Source organism: Athene cunicularia (genome assembly GCF_003259725.1).
Source record: "Athene cunicularia isolate RWA chromosome 2 unlocalized genomic scaffold, athCun1 chr2_part1, whole genome shotgun sequence".
NCBI lineage: Eukaryota > Metazoa > Chordata > Aves > Strigiformes > Strigidae > Athene > Athene cunicularia.
In genome coordinates this window covers 149973930-149992565 of record NW_020799095.1, presented here as the reverse complement: position 1 = coordinate 149992565, position 18636 = coordinate 149973930, and the positions used below count along the sequence as shown (strand labels likewise).

At 38.8% G+C, this 18636-nt stretch overlaps 1 protein-coding gene across 1 annotated transcript in view; it reads left to right on the top strand.

Moving 5' to 3' along the window:
• Positions 1 to 18636, top strand: part of SLC45A4 (solute carrier family 45 member 4) — an 87060-nt gene that overhangs the window by 39687 nt on the left and 28737 nt on the right. The window contains exon 2 of the mRNA XM_026842666.1: positions 7925 to 8541. Coding sequence (XP_026698467.1) covers positions 8298 to 8541 — 244 coding nt within the window. The 5' untranslated portion in view covers positions 7925 to 8297. The remainder of the gene's footprint in view (positions 1 to 7924; positions 8542 to 18636) is intronic.

The following is an 18636-nucleotide window of genomic DNA, read 5'->3' as shown; positions in this document are numbered from 1 at the left end:
AGGAGTTGATGTCAGATATTCAGCCTTAATAGTAGGGAGAGCTGCCAGAATTATTTGTTTCTCTTAACTTTTGAAAAAGAGACTCATTTATGCCCCATTTTAAACAAGAGCAAGGCAGAAGTTGTAAAATATGTCAACTGGATTACAGTGTGTGAAGAGTCCTGAGGGCAGGCAGAAGTTTGCATAGCAAGAAGTGGGAAAAAATGCTGCTTCTCCATGTGAGGTGGATTGCTCCATATCATCTTCATTTACAACATGCTACAGAATGAGTTTCCCCCCCCCACTTCCCAGACCTTGCTTTAGTGGCCTAAATTGTGTGGTAGCCTCCAAAGTAGGTCATGATGCAAAAGCACTGTGCTGGTTCCAGTGGCTTTTTTTTTTTAAAAGAAACACCCAGGTTTCAAGATGAATTTGTTAAAAATTTCATCTGAGCTTTCATTTTGTGTCAATTGTAGGGTTGCTTAGGCATGATATCCTTGTAGGACAAGTTGGTTTATGCTGTTGTGGTTCAATGCCTTTGATTACCTGAATGATGAATCAAATGTTAGGACATGTTAAATGTGGTTCTTCATTGCACCCAGTTAGCCTTAACCTTTTTTCCTTTGGCAGGCTTTTAGCGATTCAAAACAGGTTAGTCCAGTTTAAGACTATTTTAAAATTAGAGGTTGACTTTCCTCTTAGGATCTGGAGTAATGTTGCTCACTTACGAGACTGTTGTTAAGTAATATGTGGTATAATTGCGTTTTTTTAAATTATTCCTGAACAAGTATACTCTTCCCCTTCCGACAGGGCTAATGCAGTTCTGTTTTCAGAAAGCAGTAGCTAAAAATCTGTGTTTGCATTTAACTGTGAGAAGTCTTAATGGGAATTTAAACAGCAAGCTGCCTGTAATCGCTGCCCTTTTGAACCCAAGGCCTCATGACTCACTTATATGATGGTGCTTCTAGAAAGTCACAGGATTTATTGACTCTAAACTTCTATGAAGGAACAAATTAATCAGACCATGGAAGGATACGGCCCCTTTAGTGAACTGCAAGTAGATGAGTTACTTCGCCAGCTGGGTCAAAAACTCCAGGTATGTTTTTCTAGATGCTTTTCATCCTACTGCAGTGGCTGAACACTTGAGTCTTGACATGGGCCAAAGAAACTTCCCCTGTGGCCAGTTCTGTTACTATAAACAGCTGCTAATAATTAGCAACAGAGCCACAAAACAACTGGGGAGAAAATAGCTGCCTGTTGGCTAAGCAAGTGGTTATTCTGCCTTGCATGTGGCAAGTACTGGGAGGCAGAATACGTGATAGATCTCACAGCATGACTGAAGATCCTTCTTCTGCCTTCTGAAAAGGAGGTGTCTTGAGCTAGGCAGGTGAGTCTGCTTTTTGACCCTGTAGCCACAGGGATCCACTGACAATTTCTTGTCTTTGAGCTGCAATTCCACCCTGACTTTGGGTATTACTACCCAAAGGAATACTTGTAGCTGCTCCTGTTCCTCCCTTCCCCTGTTATGTTGGTATGGATCCATGCAGCCATGCAATCAGACAAAACCAACCTGACTTTGTAAAGGATATTTTTAGCTTCTTGGATGTGTTTGTTAGCTTAGTTTTCAACATAGATCAGTTACAGTGTCTGGTTCACTACTTAGATGCTTGTGTGGCTGTACAGGAAGGGGTAGGAGTAAGGAACCTGGGGCAAAGAAAAGGAACAGACTGCTGCTTTTAGAGGAAGTACTTGTTTATGCTGGTTTAAGGTAATTGAGAAACCTTAGTGCAAGCAGTGTAATAAGCTGGTGATGTATTTTGTGATATTCTTATGCGAGCAGCTGACTGTAAAACAAAACTACCCTTGCTAGCAAAAGTGTAGTTTGCTGTTATAATCTGAAGCTGTGATTAGGTTTGTACTGCAAGGAGTATCTATCTGGTTTCAGCTGCTACTACCTCTTTAAGTGGAAGCTACTGTCCCTGTTGCAGATCTGTAGAACAAAATTAATTGTGGAGGAGTCATCTGTCCAGAATCTGTTGGATTGGCATCTTATGAAATTGTTTTTAAGGTATTTTGAGAATCGACAAATTTTTCTGAAGGGGGATGAAGGTCAGCCTTGCTTTCAAGAGCTGCTCTTTCACAGCAACATGCTATTTGTCTGTTGGCATGATGGAGCACCAGAGGATTTGAACTCAAAACATTAGTAATTATCCTTGGACATATGCCATTTTATTCTTGAAAAGGCACAAGTCCAAGCGATGTATCGCTTTGCAAGCCAGTTAGATGCTGAAGCAGAACCCAGTGTCCATTTTGCATTTAATTGTAGAAGGAATAATAAGTGATGTTTGTCTCCAACACACAGGGGTAGAAGTGTTCAGCCAAGAATTTATTTAGTCTGAGAAAAAGCCAGATAAACTCAAATGCTTTTCCTTCCAATGCTAATATTAAAGCTGTACTTAAATCAGTCTAGATAACTTCTCGAGAGATGGCCAGATGACTTAAACCTGAGCATAAACCAACTTGGCAGAAAAGTATTTGGTAAATAAATTGAATGACTGGGCAATTACAGGCTTGCCAGCCTAACATGATTCACAGGTGAAATAGTATGGTTACTAGTGTGTCTGTGGGATGTATTCACTGAAGAATTGAGGGAGGTTAAGGTGTAAGACTGGAGGAAAGAAATCTTGTCCTGTTAGACTGGCAACTTCTGGACTCCTACACTTTTCCAGTCAAACATGTGAATATTTCATGATGTAGAGGTACACCCACATTGTATTTTTGTTATTTATGGTTTTCTTGATGTGTCATGCAGAATGTCACATTGGGATCTGTTACTGATCCAATGACATCTGTGCCTAGAATCATTAAAGCCTAGTTAAATTCTCTAAGAATTGGTTCTTAGCTGGTTTTCCTTATGAAGTTAGTGGTAAACAATTAAAAGACACTTGTATGCAATGATGGCTCAAGGTGTCTCTTCATCCTTCCTTTCAGTGTCTAGAAGGTAGAACTCTTTTAAACGGTAGATGCTTTGAGCTAGAGTGTTTTCTACATGGCTAGACAACAATTCCTGTGGAGTAAAACTGAATGCAGCTCTTCACCATGATTTGGGGAGTCTTTGATCAATCTGTACACTTTGCTGTAAAAGGAAGTAATGGTAATGTAAGAGGCAGATCTTGAAGACAAGAGATGGCTAGATAAGTGATTGGAAGTTAATGCAATAAGCTTTAAAGACCAGGATGAGAGTAGGGGATAGCTTTTTCTCTGCTCAGTCTGCCTTGTTCCCTTAGATATTTAATAGTGTTTGGACAGAACTGTTTCCATCCTTTTCAGTTTGCTCATTCCAGTTTTTCTTAGGCTGTGTTTATTTTTCTCTTTCAGGACTTAGGATTTTGTAACTAGTGCACACCTACCCTGTTGAAATGAATTATTTCTTATACCAATAAATGCCTTAAGGATTGCCTAATGGCTTCAGAGGAAAAAAAACCTCCCGAAGATTTGAAATTTTCTCATGGTATCCAGTTGGGCCCATTTAACTGTTATCTATGTACCAAGCTTTATTACTGCTTAATAAAGCATGTGTGTGATTACCTGAAACTTGCTGCATGTCACATGTTTTGGCACTGGTTCAGAAATCTAGCTGCTTGTCAAACAGTACATTCCTATTCCTAGTTAGCAGGAGATATCTGGAAACATGCATTAAAAACAGTTCAGTCTTAAATAAAAGATTTGGGCAGAATCACTGTTAACCCCAATTGTTTTGGTATTGATAGGTGTACTACTAATCTTTTGACCTCCAGATGATGGTATCACAAATGCAAAAACACTGCTTGTCAACCTCCAAGTCCTAAACTTACTAAAACACGCAGAAGTGTGATAGAAGTCATTTGCCCAAGGCATCACATTGCGTAATTGTCTAGCACGAGCTTTTTGTGCATCTCTAGCATCTTAGTGCTTGCTAGGGAAATGAAAACATTTGAATTTTGTGGGCCACAAGTGTGACCTATATAACTCCTCCTCTTTCAAAAACCCTAAGGAAAGGCAGTGTTTTTCCTCTGGTTCTTCTATGGTTTGTGTGTTTTGTCTATGAACACTACCTATTTGAGGCTCAGGATTATTGTGATGGAGCCTTGTCCAGCCTGTAATGTGTTTTGTGCTTCATGTAGCCATATTATGACTTATATCTAGATGGATGATAGACAGTGAAAATATAACAGATAAGATTACAAGCAATTTGAGCAGCTTTTATAAAATTTTGCTTACAGATTAGTTTTCAGAATATATTACTTGCCTGTTTTGTTGAAATATTAACTACTGCTTTGTAGGGTTTGTCGTTGTTGGAGTGTGGTCAAAGGTCGAAGTAAAATGTGCAATTAGGTTGAAGAGTTAGAGTAATCAGTCCCTCCTCCCATAAACACTTTGCAAGGTAGGGATATTTCTGTATCTACACTACTCATGCCCAACCTCTTTATAATACCCAACATGAACTTCTGTCCATGGCTGAAATTCTTCATTCTACTTCCCTATTATTTAGTAAATTCCTTTTAAAACTTTATGGAAAGTATAATGGGGGAGTGCATGGCAGAATGGGGGACATGGTCTCAGCTTCCTGAGATAAATGCCCTCTAATGTACCAGCTGACACTTATTTTGTTTAGCTGCTACATGGCTGGATGGTCAGAAGGGTACAGGTGAAAGGGAGGCTGTCTCTGAAACCTTTTGCCTCTCAACATCAGTTTGAGGAAGGGATGTGAGCTCTCTTAGTACCTATTCTGCTTGAATGACAGGTAAAATGTAAGTCTAATTCATCACATCTTAAAAAATAGGCCAGCATTATCATTTTTTAGGTGGAGCCCATGCAGTAAAGTCTTTGAACTGCATGAGTAAAGGGACTGCATTGGAAATTACCATGGATATTCAATATTAGTTTTTAAAAACTATTGTCAATTAAGGTTTTGCTAGCCTACAAACATGAAAAAAAGTGTGCTAGATGCAGGAGCATGCCCTCTTTGGTGTTTTAATCCTCCTCGTCTTTAGATGCCATTTAGTTTGGAGATCTTTGCTGCATAAAAGCTTCTGTAATACTTCCTTCCAGCAGGTAAATGAATTTGTCTCCCTTTTCGATAAGGAAGAATGCTACTATTCAGACTTGCCAAATTCAAAATGAACTTGGACGAAGCAGCAGCAGAATCTGGATCAGTCTGAAATGAGTATGAGCCCAACCTAGCAGGACTTACAAAAGGACTGGAAGACCTGTCTGAGAGGCTCTTGTTATTTTCTGGCTGTTGTATTAGACATGCACTTGGAGTCAGATGAAAGTGCTGCAGGAAGACTAGCGTTATGCTTACCACAAAATTGGCATAATGGAACAGTAATTCTCTGTTCCTTTAGATAAAACCTGTCCATTGTGCCTCTTGCTATTGCAGCTGAATACTGTAACTGCTTTTTCTGGCATGTTTAAAATACACTGTTCTTATCTGTGTCAATTACAGCTTCAAAGTCTACCTCCATCTATCATCCATTATGCCTGTCGCTTAAATTATCTGATTATTCCCCATCATCTTCCACTTCAAGAATAACTTTTTCAGTCATCCCTTAAGACTCTTGCTCAAATGGGCTAAATCTCAGATACCCTCTTTATCGTTTCCAGTGACAAATGCTCCCAGCCTGTGTCATCCTGCTTGTGTATGCAGGCTGCCCCAGTGCATCGTAAAACATTCTGGAGTGATGAACTGCCTTCCTCTCTGCCTCATTCTGCTACCCTGTAACTGCATTTTAAATGAGGTGCTTAGGGAAATTGAGTTAAATCCTTCATAGACAGTTGACAGGAGGGGAAATTAAGCATAAGAAAACATTAGAGACTTTAAAGTCATCTTGTGCAGGAGTGCTATCCATGACCCTTAGTCTGTAATACAATATACATGTTCTGAGTGATTTCTGAATAAGAGCTGATAGATAAACTTTTAAATTCTACTGAATGTAATTTTCCCTGAGTGGGCCATCCATTAAACATTTTATGACTAGCCTGCAACTAAAATAATTGCCTCTACTCTGGAACATGTATTTTGTAGGTTTTACTCACCCAGAACTTGTGTTATGAAAAGCAATGTGCGTTTTTCTTAATACACACAGTACTTAACTACTTATGATAAACTGATAGCCCTTCAAGGATTGAATTGAAACCTCAGACAATAAAGCAAAGTAATATAATTACATCCCTTCTCCCTCCTGATGAATTCCAACACTGTTAACTACTAGAAGGAAGCAGATGAACTCCGCTGCATGCAGGAGCTTAGCAAATTCAAACCCTGACTGGTGGAAAGAACCTTTATAAAAAGCCAAAGTGCTTATGAAAAACTTGAACAAGTACCTGTCTGTGCCATAATTCATTAACCCTAGGCAGTGCATCTCAACTCCTCCTGTTAGAGTGGGTGGAGAAAAGCTTTTCTTGAATCCTTTTTGTTCTGAGCTACTTAATGCTTATAGATTAAAACTTGGAATTTAAGACTTGGGTTATGGCATTTGTGTTCAGTAAGTGATTTTACCTTCTCCTAAAAGTTTGGTTATCTCAAAAGTAAAATATAGTATTAAGTTGTTATTGAAGTGATCAAACCAGAGAACAGTAATCTTGGAGAGCCTGGGAGGAGAAAAAGCCCAGACCAGAAAAGATGTTTGAATGGAAGAACAAAATACCGTGTGAGAAAACCAGCTGGAGATAGAGCTCAGAGGAGGGTATCCAGGAGGGAGTGCTCAAGATGTTCCCCCACTGCACTTGTAGTAGAACGAACAGTGTGTCACTGAAACAGAGTTGCTGTTGTGATGTGCTTTAAACCCTAAGCATGTCATCCTTTTCTTAAGGCTCATTTTTAGGTTCACCACTTAATGATCTGGTTTATGCTCCAGACCACAAAGGGGTTTTGTTGCTACAGCTGAAGGGACAGGGAACTGCAGTGTGGGGACTTCTTAGGCCAGTTTTACTGCCACGGCCAGTATCTCATGGAACCATAACCCTGAGGGGGTTTGTCCTGGGATGAGTTCAGTCACACTGTGTGCACAGATGTTAATATGCATCCTTCTAGTACAAACATTATGTAATCCAACTCTTTATAAAATGCCTTCTTTCTTTCTCCAAAGTGCTTAAACACATTTTGTTTGGTGTGGTACAGTATGTATGTTTGCTTAGACTTTCTGTGGCACAAAGGAGGGGGAAACACAGAATAAGCTTGTCTTGCCTGGTTAGAATATATTTTAATAATTTTAATGTATGGTAGAACATATTGTACCATTCTACTTTCATGGACTTCAGAAGCCTTGTAGGATGTAGGAGTAGGATGCTCTTGGTCTTGTGTGCAGAAAGTGAAGATGGATGCATATGCTGTACATAGCTTCATTAGAAGTTTAAATATTTAAATATCAATCTCTCACGTTTATATTTCTAATGGCTTATTTTTGCTCATGCTTGCTTGAGGAATATCTTCATTATAAAATGCTATGATGGTTACTGCAAAGTAATTGGCAACTTCCAAAAGGCTAAACAGATGTCTGGCCAGTGAGTAAATGGTAATTGATGAATCATCTTCCTGGCATAGTACTGGAATATCCTATGCTGCTTCTGAAATGGAACCTGCATTAAATTTCCCAGAATTTGTTGGTCTTGTGCTTGATGTTCTGAGGATCTTGGACAAATGCGCTGGTATATTCTTCTGTGGCTTCATGTAGGACCATGAACTGGAGGAACTTATGAGTACAATTAAGCATCGTTTAACTATGAGGAGTAACTATATTTCAATGGAAAGTCCAGAGGTAGGAGGGAATGTGGAATACAAGACCCTACATTAGGCAAGGACAATGGAAAGCATTAAGCAGGAAATAGAGTATATGGTTAAGGGGGGGGCACAATATCCTGAAAAATGCTATTGAAAATTTTAAATGCTTGCTTTTCATTGCAGATTAATCAGCCACTCGATGGGGATTAACAGTGGAGCACCTCTTTGTGTCGCCTTTCCACCTCTCTGTAGCAAGAATAACAACTTCAGCACTTCTTCAATAATAATTATGAAACTGGTATTAACTGAATGGCAATTATGGATTTTTAACTCTAACTCACAGTAAACCAGCAAGCCATATGTTGAAATTCCTACCAAATAGCTTTTCATTCTTAATGTCTCATATCTATACAAGAAGTTGCAAGATACCTGTTTGTACAAGAGGAATATAAGCATTACTTGCCTGAGGAACAGAAGCTGAAAGAAGACACCCTAACTTGTTCGTGGAGTTATGGTAGTATTATTTATATAGATATAACAAATATATATATTTTTTATGGTAATGAAAATGGCTCCCCAGAATGCTGACTCGGAATCTATGCAAGTTCAAGATCTACCTGTGGCACAGCTTCAGAAAACAGAAAACAAGGAGAATGAGAGCAGGGAGGAGACCATTAGTGAAGGATCCATAGATCGGATTCCAATACGCCTGTGGGTGATGCATGGTGCGGTAATGTTTGGCAGGGAATTTTGTTATGCCATGGAGACAGCTTTGGTAACACCCGTATTGTTACAAATCGGTAAGTAATTCTCATTTCTGGTAATCGAAACTTTCTGTATCTTTTTACATCGATTGAAGTCAGAGGAAGAGGGAAGTAGGGTCTGCCAATTAAAATACACAAGGCAAAAAGGATTTTGTTTTTGTTGACTGTGCCACAGATTCAATTGCATGCCTGTGAAGGGGGAAGGATTTCTATATTCATTCATCTTCTGTCTAATAATTGCTTCCCCCTGTAAAAACTTTAATCTGATTTAAGTCTGAAATCTTTTACTAAAAGGTAAGTGTCCTAGAAACTAGAAACAACATTAGACTATAAAGGATTGGAATGAAGCTTTTTCATTTATGGGGAAATACTTCAGGTTACAGTGCTTTAGAATAAATTGTTAAATTGGCTTTTCTGACTACTTGTGGAATATTGCATTTATTTCCCCTAGTGAGTCTTGTTTTATGTGATTAATCTGCCTGTAACACATGAATATATACATGAATAAACCATGTTACCAATAGATTTGGATAATAATGGGGGGTAATGGGATTTAGAATAGGAATAAACAGTGTCAGATTTTGTGATAAGTACTGTAATTAGGTTGCCAATAAACTGCTTACAGTATTAACAGTATTCCTTTATCAAATCCAGAAAATCATGTTCTTTATCAGATAACAGAAAATATTACATGAAACTGAATTAAGTACTGGACTGTATGTGCTTTCAGGGGTGAATAAACAATGATGTGTGTGCACTGTATAAGTAATACATGCACATTATGTTTGCTTTGGCTTACACATGCAGTTGTACCTTACAGCACGCTCAGTTGTGGCCAAACAGAAGCACCTGACCAACCCTCTGAAATGTTCATTGAATGATTTACAACAGTATTTAAAAAATGCAAGGTTAGCATCTGAAATGAAACATCTGTACCTTTATATTCGATATGACAAAAAGGCATAAGAGACTCAACTTGCGAGCGTGCATCGTACAGATTCTATGCAGTCTTCCTGAAGTTAAAAACGTGTTTTCATGTGAAATTTTTCATCTGTTTCTTTTGAATCGACAGAGGGGTCAATCACTGCAGTCAGTGCCATGGGAGATGCTGATGAGTTATGCCTCCAGGTTTTCCTGAAAACTTTCATTTTTCAGAGCTCATCAGATGTTCTTTTTGGATCTGTTGGTGGCATAGTTAAAATAGATTATAAATTTTCACCAAATAGGAGCTTCCTGTCAACCTGACTTGCTGAATAAAATATAATCTAGGAATGTTTATAATGTCCATAACTTGTTTTGAGGTTCTGTTGTTTGGGTAAGCTGAGATTTAGACTTAAGTAATTTGTACTAGTGATGTTGGTTCAATTACTGTCTACCATGAATGCAAAAGCTTACATCCTGCTTTGCATGGAGAAGACACCCAGTTTTGCAAGTGACCTGTACTTTTTGGTTCATTTTCTTGTTTGTGCTGGCACTTGGATGCTTAAAATGTTTAAATAAGCTGACTTTACCTTACCACAGAATAAGGTCAGACAGTATAAATAAATGTTCTTAATTACTGACCAGTCTACCAGTTTACATTTTTTTTGGTGAGCTCTTCTAGCAGATCTGTTTCCTCCTGATAATTGAGAAATATCTCTTCCTTCCCTAACCCCAGTGATCACAATAACATTGAGATTTGGGGGAAGGGAAGAGAGGAGGTCTCTTTGCTATAGGAGCTGGCAAACAACAAAAAAATGCCAAAGGCTGTGGGGATGCAATGATGATGTTCCATGTTACAGAGATAAGAACTGGAGGTAGCTGGTTACAATTGTTAGTGCTTTGGGAACAAACTGAAATCTTTTGTGCTCTGGCTCACGTTTCCTCAGTGGGGGAATAAACAATGTTGGATTCACTGAAGGGTTAAGTTATTCACGGGTGACTTATCTAGCCTGTTTGGTAATTACCTCTTACATGGTTCTGTTTACCTTTATCAGCCTCAACATCTGTCTGCCTCAACATGAGCTATATTTATTCCTCACTGGAGGGGGTTGCATATAGCTGTTGAACTGCTGTAATATTCCCTTTGCTTCTTGTTTTGGTAAAAGCAATGCTCAGTTGTTTTCTGTGAGATTAAATTGGTTTGAGAAACTATTTTTGAGAAGTGGCACCTGGGGAAGCGTGGTGATTCAACCAACAAACTTTACTTGTAATAAATTGAAGAACCAGAAGCCTTTTGGGTATTCTTCCTTACAGATGGATGTTGAATATTAACAATTAAGCTCTACAGTGTTCTATATCTCTGAAAACTTTACTGAAATAATCTGAGATTCTTATCAGATACCACCATTAAAACCTTAGGCAAGTTAGTATGACATTGCACACTTTGTGCTTGCAGGTATTTGATTTCCCTAGCTGTTTGTGTACCCTGGGTCAGAGGTGTAGATATGATTTGACAGATGAACAACCTGTCTTACTTGTTCTGTAAAACATGAGATTTCAGCAACTAAAGGAGGAGATAGTCCTTTGCATAGTCCCCTTTTTTCAATTCAACAGAGGCTGAATTCTTATTGTGTTTAAATTTCCTGAATTTCTGAATTCTTAACAAAAGAACTAAAGGCAGCAGTCGGAGCTGCTTGGATGGATGGATACTGTGAATTAGATCTGGAAGTGCCTGAGTTGCTGTACCCCTACTGAAACAAGTTCTGATTTGTAACTTTAATCTTTGCCTTTATTGCTATGCTTTAGGTTGATGTTATATTGCCTTGTCAGAAATGCAGCTACAAGTCTACAACAGCCTTGTAGTCATAACTGGGCTTTAGTAGCTTAGCAACCAGAACAAGCCAAATATATATTACATGTTTTTTATTCTAACTTGCTCTTTGATTCCTTACTATCTGCAGCTTAAGAATTCAAAGTGGAGCAGCTAACCTGTTTAGAAGAATTCAGAGGATATAAAAACATGCCAAATATGAGAAGTGGCAGGCTGGCTCCAGATGAAGTTATATTAGTTGGTATTTTTATAAGTTTTGCTTTCTAGAAATCTTCATTAACCTTTGAGACCCATGCAACCAGCAGTTCTTTGCAGCCAGCGTTAAAACTTCAATAAAAAACTGTCAGTGCCTTCAGTGCTCTAGGTTTACTTGTTCGCTGGTCTAAGTTTTTTGAGGAAACAGTGATTTCGTGTTACTCTTGAGTATGTTCTGTGCATTAACACTACTGTTGGCTTCCCTGTCACGTTTCAGCCATGTATTATAAACTCCATTGGAGCAGGATGAGGCCTTTGTCTTCTGAAACATCAGGTACTTCATGCTGCTTATCTGTGAGAGGGAATTAAAATCCCTGTTATTGTTTATAACTGACAGTGCCTTTTCTTCCATCATTACGTTTGGCTTCCGAGGATTAAATCTCTAACACTCCTTCCAATTCATAACAGTTCATCAACGATTTAGATACATATTTTAAATTATTTTTCAAGGGATTTTGAATAAGTGAGGAGAAACTGATGACTGGTATGATAGAAACTTAGAAAAACTTAGCTTTTTGAAGAAACCTTTTCAGTGAAACCACAATACATGGCTTCTGTTAATCTGAAATTAATAAATTATATTATTGTTTCAAGTGTTATTTCAGTTGTCATTCAAGCACAATTTAGGCTGTAATGCAAGCAGGAAATCCATTTTAGTTCTGAGAGGTGGGATCTATGTGCCTGTTTCATTAGGATTACAGAAGGGGATAAAAATGCATTCTGCGACTGGGATGGCGGCTGCTTTCAACATGAAAAACTTGCTGTCTGACTAATAAGTAGTGGTAGCTGTAAACATGAAGTTTCACATTTTATATTTAATATGATAAAAGCTTTGCCAAGCTTTTACTGTTGCTTCAGAGTCTCTTCCCAATGCTATCGAGTGTTCTATGAATAGTTAATAGGCACAGAAGTGACTGTCAGCACCAGAACTGTTCTTCATTCCCCTGCATAAATTAAATATATTGCACTAGTGCTTTTAAAAAAAAGCTATGTACATTTACATAAGGAAAGACATGAACAGTTTACGTGTGCTGCATACCTTTGTCACCTAAATTTAGGGGTGTTTATCTGGTATACAGCACAGGAATACCCTTGATTTTTATGCATTTCATATCAGAGTGCCTATCCGTGATGTCATTACTTTGTTTTGCTGTGAGAGTTAATGGGCTCTTGTAGTAAACACTAGCTAGTCTAGCATTAAATATTGGTTAGTCAGTTTAAGCTTAACCCTGAGCATGATAGTGTTCCTGCACAGTAACACAAAGGAATAGTATTTCTGGCAACTGTATTTAGTGGTAATTAGTAGATTTCGATAAAGTGAAAGGCTGAGCTAAGCAAAGCAGAATACCATAGGTTACTTTTGTTTGGAAAACAAATTCTTTCTCACTATATGCTTTTGAATCAGCAAAATACTGTAGTCAGTCATGTCTTGTGAGACACATTTCTGATGTCTCCTACATGTAGAAAAACCATTTGGGGGTTTGGGCTGTCATTTCTCAGTTAAAGACTTTAGACATAATATTTCAGAAAAAAAATAATTATCTGACATTCAGAACTCTTCCAGCCTAAAGCTTAACAGAACATGCTTGAAGGATCTTGAAATCTGGTTCATGTGAAGTTACCAGCATGGAAAAAGCATGTTAAGCAATAATTCAAACTGCTGATTCTGAAGAATCTCAAAGTGGTAGCTGAGTTGTCATGCTGAGGAGATTTAATATTATGGAGTGAATTCTTAGTATGAAGCAGTGAATCTCCCCATTGAAATTTAGTGTTGATACCTGTTAGAAGAATATGTGTAGGTAACCAGGAGATTATGGAGATGTATTTAGAAACCAAGCTTGAAATGTTACAGGTAAGTTAGCTTTTAGGTATGCTTCTTCAAAGGGTTTAAGGTATCAACTGCTGACTTAATTCAGAGTGGAAGAGGATGGTCTTCCTAAGGCTAAGCCCGAGATCAAAGGAAATGTAAAAGCCTTAACTGGTGAGGAAGAAGGGAACAAAGGGATAGGATGAGCTGTTGGAGGCTGCCTGTAATTCAAGTGAAAAAAGGCTGACTGGCTGGAAAAACCCACAGATGGAGGAAGCTCTTCAACATAAAGGAGCACTGACTATTTCAGCTCTAGTGTTGAGTTTATTCCTCATCTCTGCCGGAGGTTACATTTGTTATATGTATTTATAACTTTCTACAAAGCTCTGTCTTACTGTTCGAGCTGTGCCTTTTCTTACCAGGAAGAAACAGAGTTGTTGCAGCCTGCTCTTTGACTCTCAAAGTTAAATATCTGTACAGTTCAACTGCATCTGAGCTCCCAGGCATTAGCTGCATTTGATGCTGAGAGTGAATTGCAGGATCTGAATTCCTCCTTGGAAGAATTAATGGCTTGAGAGCTGACCTGTCCCAAGAGGGGACTACCACAGCTAACCTAAGGCCAAGAACTGAATTTACAGTGGATCCAGAAAACCTAGGGTAATAAACACTTAATTAAATACATTTTTCAGCCATGTTCGCTTTGAAGTTAGTCTTTAGGATCATGTAAAGTTTGTATTCAGATCTCAAGAGGTGGAATGTATAAAACTGCAAATACTGTGCCTGAGGCACATGTTAATTGCCCTATAAAACCTCCCCACCCATCATTTTTTACTTATTGACTAATTTTATGCCCACTGAGGGGTTGTGCAAGACTAATTTTACTGTACTTTTTTCACCAACAAGCAAGTCAGTAAGGTTTTCATATTGTGTATCGCTGTTCTCTTGCATAAAATATCTTTTGACCTCAAATCAACAGCAGCAGAGTTTTTAAACACATGTAGTCCTTAGTGGAAAGTTTGGTGCAGGATAAACTTAAGGTACCTTTAAAAGAAAGGTGCTATGCAACTATTAAGATTTTTAATCCTGGGGCAGTAGGAGCACATGCTTCATTTTCCTATCAAGGCAAATGCCAGGCAGTCTGGCAGTTGTGCAATAACTGTTACTTACAGAGCTTTTTTTATATCAATGTTCTGTTTTTCTTTAAGTAACACTGAATCTGTCCTTCAGAGGCACAACTGATAACACATGGCAGATTTTCAGCTGGGGTAACATGAGGATTCGTGCTGGCTTTGGGATTGTACAGACTGTGTGGCTTTGGATGAATAGCCTTACTAGGAAAGGGAAGTTGGGGGCAAAGGAATTCGGAGCCTTCTCTCATAGCATGAAACATGTTTCCTATTACTTAGCAGTAGGTAACTTTTTGTTCCCTTTTTTTTTTTTTTTTTTTTTTTTGCTGAATAAGGTCTGCCGAAGAAGCTGGTTCTAAAACAAGTCTCATACTTGCTCTGGTACTCATTTCTCCCATTCCAAATCTCTAACAAATGTCCTTGATCTTTTAATTGTGTATTGTGGGAATGTTAATAGTTTTTTTCCCCTCCTAGCATAAAGAATGTTCACAGTAAAAATTGTGAGAACACTTTGAACCCTCAGAAGATTTCCCTTTGAGAGCTTGTGTGAGCTGAGGTTAGTCTGAGTGACCATGCGTGACATGGAGGAAATACTAACAGGTCTGAGAACTATGGACCCATAGGAAAAGCATGCTGCAAGACAAAGCAAACTGTAAAAATGCAGACTGTTGGCTCTTATAGAAGGACAGAGGCTTAAAAGCAATTTTTGATTTCATCATTAGCTCTGTTCAAGTCCATTTTTCTTCTGCAGCTATAGTCGTTTTAGTTTGATTTGTGGGAAGAGCTTGAGGCCTCCAAAAATAATCACTCCCCAAGAAGAAAATGGACATATCTATCTTGATGTAGATGCTTCTTTTCACTAGTAAATCCTTCCTCTCTAACATGCTGCTGCCTTCTTATCTTCAGTAGCCAAAGTTTGAGAGACTAAACATTTTGGAATGACTTAAGAATGTTTTTACATGTGTTTCCCTTTTCCAAATCTTTTTCTCTCCTTCCCAAGAAAATCTAGAAAAGCGGCAGAAACAAGGACCAGTTAAAGCTGCTACAAGCTAATAGTGGTGAACTGGTTAAGGGACCGCATTAAATTGTAAGCAGATCAGAAGCCGATGGCTTTTAGATTTGGTCTATTGTAAATGTGCTTTTTACTTTTAACATTGGGTCACTGAATTGTCTTGCAATTCTTCCCTCTCACACATAATGGACCCACCTTGTTGCTATAGCCAAGATAAACCTGTGTGTTTCCTTCTGCTTTCAAGGGCAGCTTTGGAGTAGAAAGGGACATGTATAGGACTTGAACTGCAGGATCCCTGTGTTTTTAGTGCTCCCTTACTGAGATTTCCTGTGGTTTATGGGGAAAGGATGGGAGAAGTAGGGGCAGAGTTTGGACTCCTGAAAATGTGCTAAAATTGAGTGGTTTTAAACATGCATCTTTATGCAACCTCTTTCCTAGCCTAAACCCTTCCTCTTAATCTGCTTTACACCCACATACACTCTCAGCCAAATTTTCAAAGCCCACATCTTTTTATACCTTTGTCTAAACACCCTCTAGGAGAGCAAGATGTCAGGTGAACCTGTGAATGTTTGCGTGCACAGTGGCTGCCTGAGTTTGTTTTCTGTTCAGAATTTGAGTTTGACCCTCACCTCTGAGAGGTAATTTTGCCATAGTGATAACAGATGAAACACAATAGTACTTCCATGTTCTTTATTATGAAGTAACTGCCACCAGGGCAATTTTCCAGCAAGCAACTGCCTGTTCTTTACTGTGAAAAGAAACCTTTCAGCTCTTTGGATGGGGTTTTGGTGATGGAGACTTGCAGATGCGGAACTGAGATTCAGGTGCCCAAGTTTTGAAACTTGCAATGCCAAGACTCAAATCAGTGGTTTCCTGTTGAACCTAGATTGTGAAACAGGTTATGATAAGGGAATGGCTGAGAACTCCTTAAGGAACCAGGAGTCTTACTTTTCAAAGCAATAAATTTAAAGACCACTTTTGAAATTAAAAGAACGCCAACAGGCTGTTGCCAAATCACGTAATGCTTTAATAAAGCTTGCTTCAAGAGGATTGTCAAAGCCGCAGCCCCTTAAGCTCTGTTCTCCTCTGAGTCTCCTGTGTGCTTGTTGCAACAGTATTTCTGTTGCGATGCGCCCTTTGGGACTCTATTTTAATAATCCTCCTTTAACCAAACAACAGTTGAGAAGGTTTCAGATGTGCTTCCGGCAGGCTATTTTGCAAGAAATTATTGGAAAAGTTTTGAGCTGCAGAATCAGGTTGATAAAATTTAATACAAATCCATTTAAACAGGGAGAAAACAGGCCATGGATTTTATTTGCATTGGTTTGGATAAATCCCCAGTAGCTCGTGTCACTCCATAAACATATTCCTCTCTGAAATCTTGTGTGGCACAGATGCAGATTTTCATAAATAAACCTAGCAATACACTGTCTTAACACTTGGTGATCTTCAGTCGGAACCTCACAGGGGATTTTTTGTGGTGTAGTAGAGGCAGAGCACTGATACTGAATATGACCTGGTTTTCTACTGAAATAAATTGGATTTAAAAGGAATTCATGAGACAAGCAAGTGTAACTTTCCCACAATCAGTGATCCGAAAGCCTAAATGCTGCAAGGAACAGTAAAATGAGTAGGTAGCGAAGGGGAGGGAAAGACTTTCAGCTATGGGCAGGTAATGGCTGGCAAGAGCACTAAAGTACTGAAGTGCTGCTAGATCTAGTAGGTGATTCCACCAGTGCTTTGAAACTGAGAAGAGATTCAAGTCCTTCATTTGTTTTCACTCCTTACTTGGGGGGGAAAAATGTGTAATCCATGTCCCCACTGCTGCAGAGGATGTCTAGCAAACAAGTTTCCCCATTCCAGTTGCTGTCATTGGAAACTGTTTCAAGTCACATAAAATAGCATGAAAAGTTCATGAAACCAGGTCTTCAAAATAACTCTGTCTCTGTAGCATCTTGGCTGTTCCTGTTTATACTGAATTCCTTTGTAAAGTAGGTTCTCTATGAAGTTGTTTCAACCTTGAAATTCCCCATGTCTGTGTGACATTCTAAAGCTTTGGATGCAGATACCTTCTTGGGATTGGGTAATCAGAAGGATTTGAGTCTGAGTTTGTATAGGGAGTGGTGACTGCATTACACTGCTCTACAGCAAAGTTAGATGCCATCTCACCGGGCTGAGGAGTGCTCCATGTGAGGACAGAGCTGATGTTTTGTTGGGCAGCTGGAACCACTCAGCCACTCCTGCATGGGACCCCACCAACATTTCGCATAGCAGCTGGAGCAAAGTCAGATAAACCGTGGTGATAGAGCAGTTGAATGCTGAAATCACAACTTCATCTACATCCCAGATTACTAAGTAAAAAGCATTTCAGTGAAGCAAACTTTATGCAAATAGAGGCTGAATTACCTAGAAGCCAGAACTGTGGCCACCAAGTAATGTCAAAACAAAATAACAGTGTCAGGCAGAAACAGCTTCCACGATCAGCTCAAGAAGCCTTAGCACACTTCCAGAGCAAGACTACTTTTCCTCACAGAAGTGCTGATGTGGGAAAGGGTGAATAGAAAGGATCAGTCCCTGCACTGGCCTGGTTCTGCCCTTGGTATCAGTTTTGTGCCACAAGGCAGTGCAATCTCTTAATATGCCAATAAATTTTGTATAGCTTCTGTTCAGATCATCTTAACCTTGAATTTCTATCTTCTGGATCCTGGTTTGTGTTCTTTCTGGCTCAAGTGATAAACTGAGCTGGATCATTTCTATGTGTTCTCATTTATGGACTGTTTAAAAACACAAATTTCCTTCTTTTATCAGTTGTGCTTCTCTGTAAACAATGGTCTTTCAATAATTCACTGTATCAGAATTGAGGCCTCTGAGGATAATCTGCAAATTCCAAAAATATTCTGCTGGCTTTAAATAAGTTCTTGATCTGGAGGTGTTTTAATACCTCTCACTGATGTTGTATCTGGACACTTCTGGAAATTAAAAGTATTTCTTTGGACAACAGAGATCAAGTTCACACACTTCAGTAGGTGGTATTAAATTACATATTCTAAAATCAGTATTAAACTTTGTCACTCTGGGAAGAATCTTTGTGCATCTAAACCCGACAACATGCCTCAGGTATTCAGACAAATGATTGTTTATCAGGGTTAATTGGTTGTAGTGGATACGGTTGCAGTAT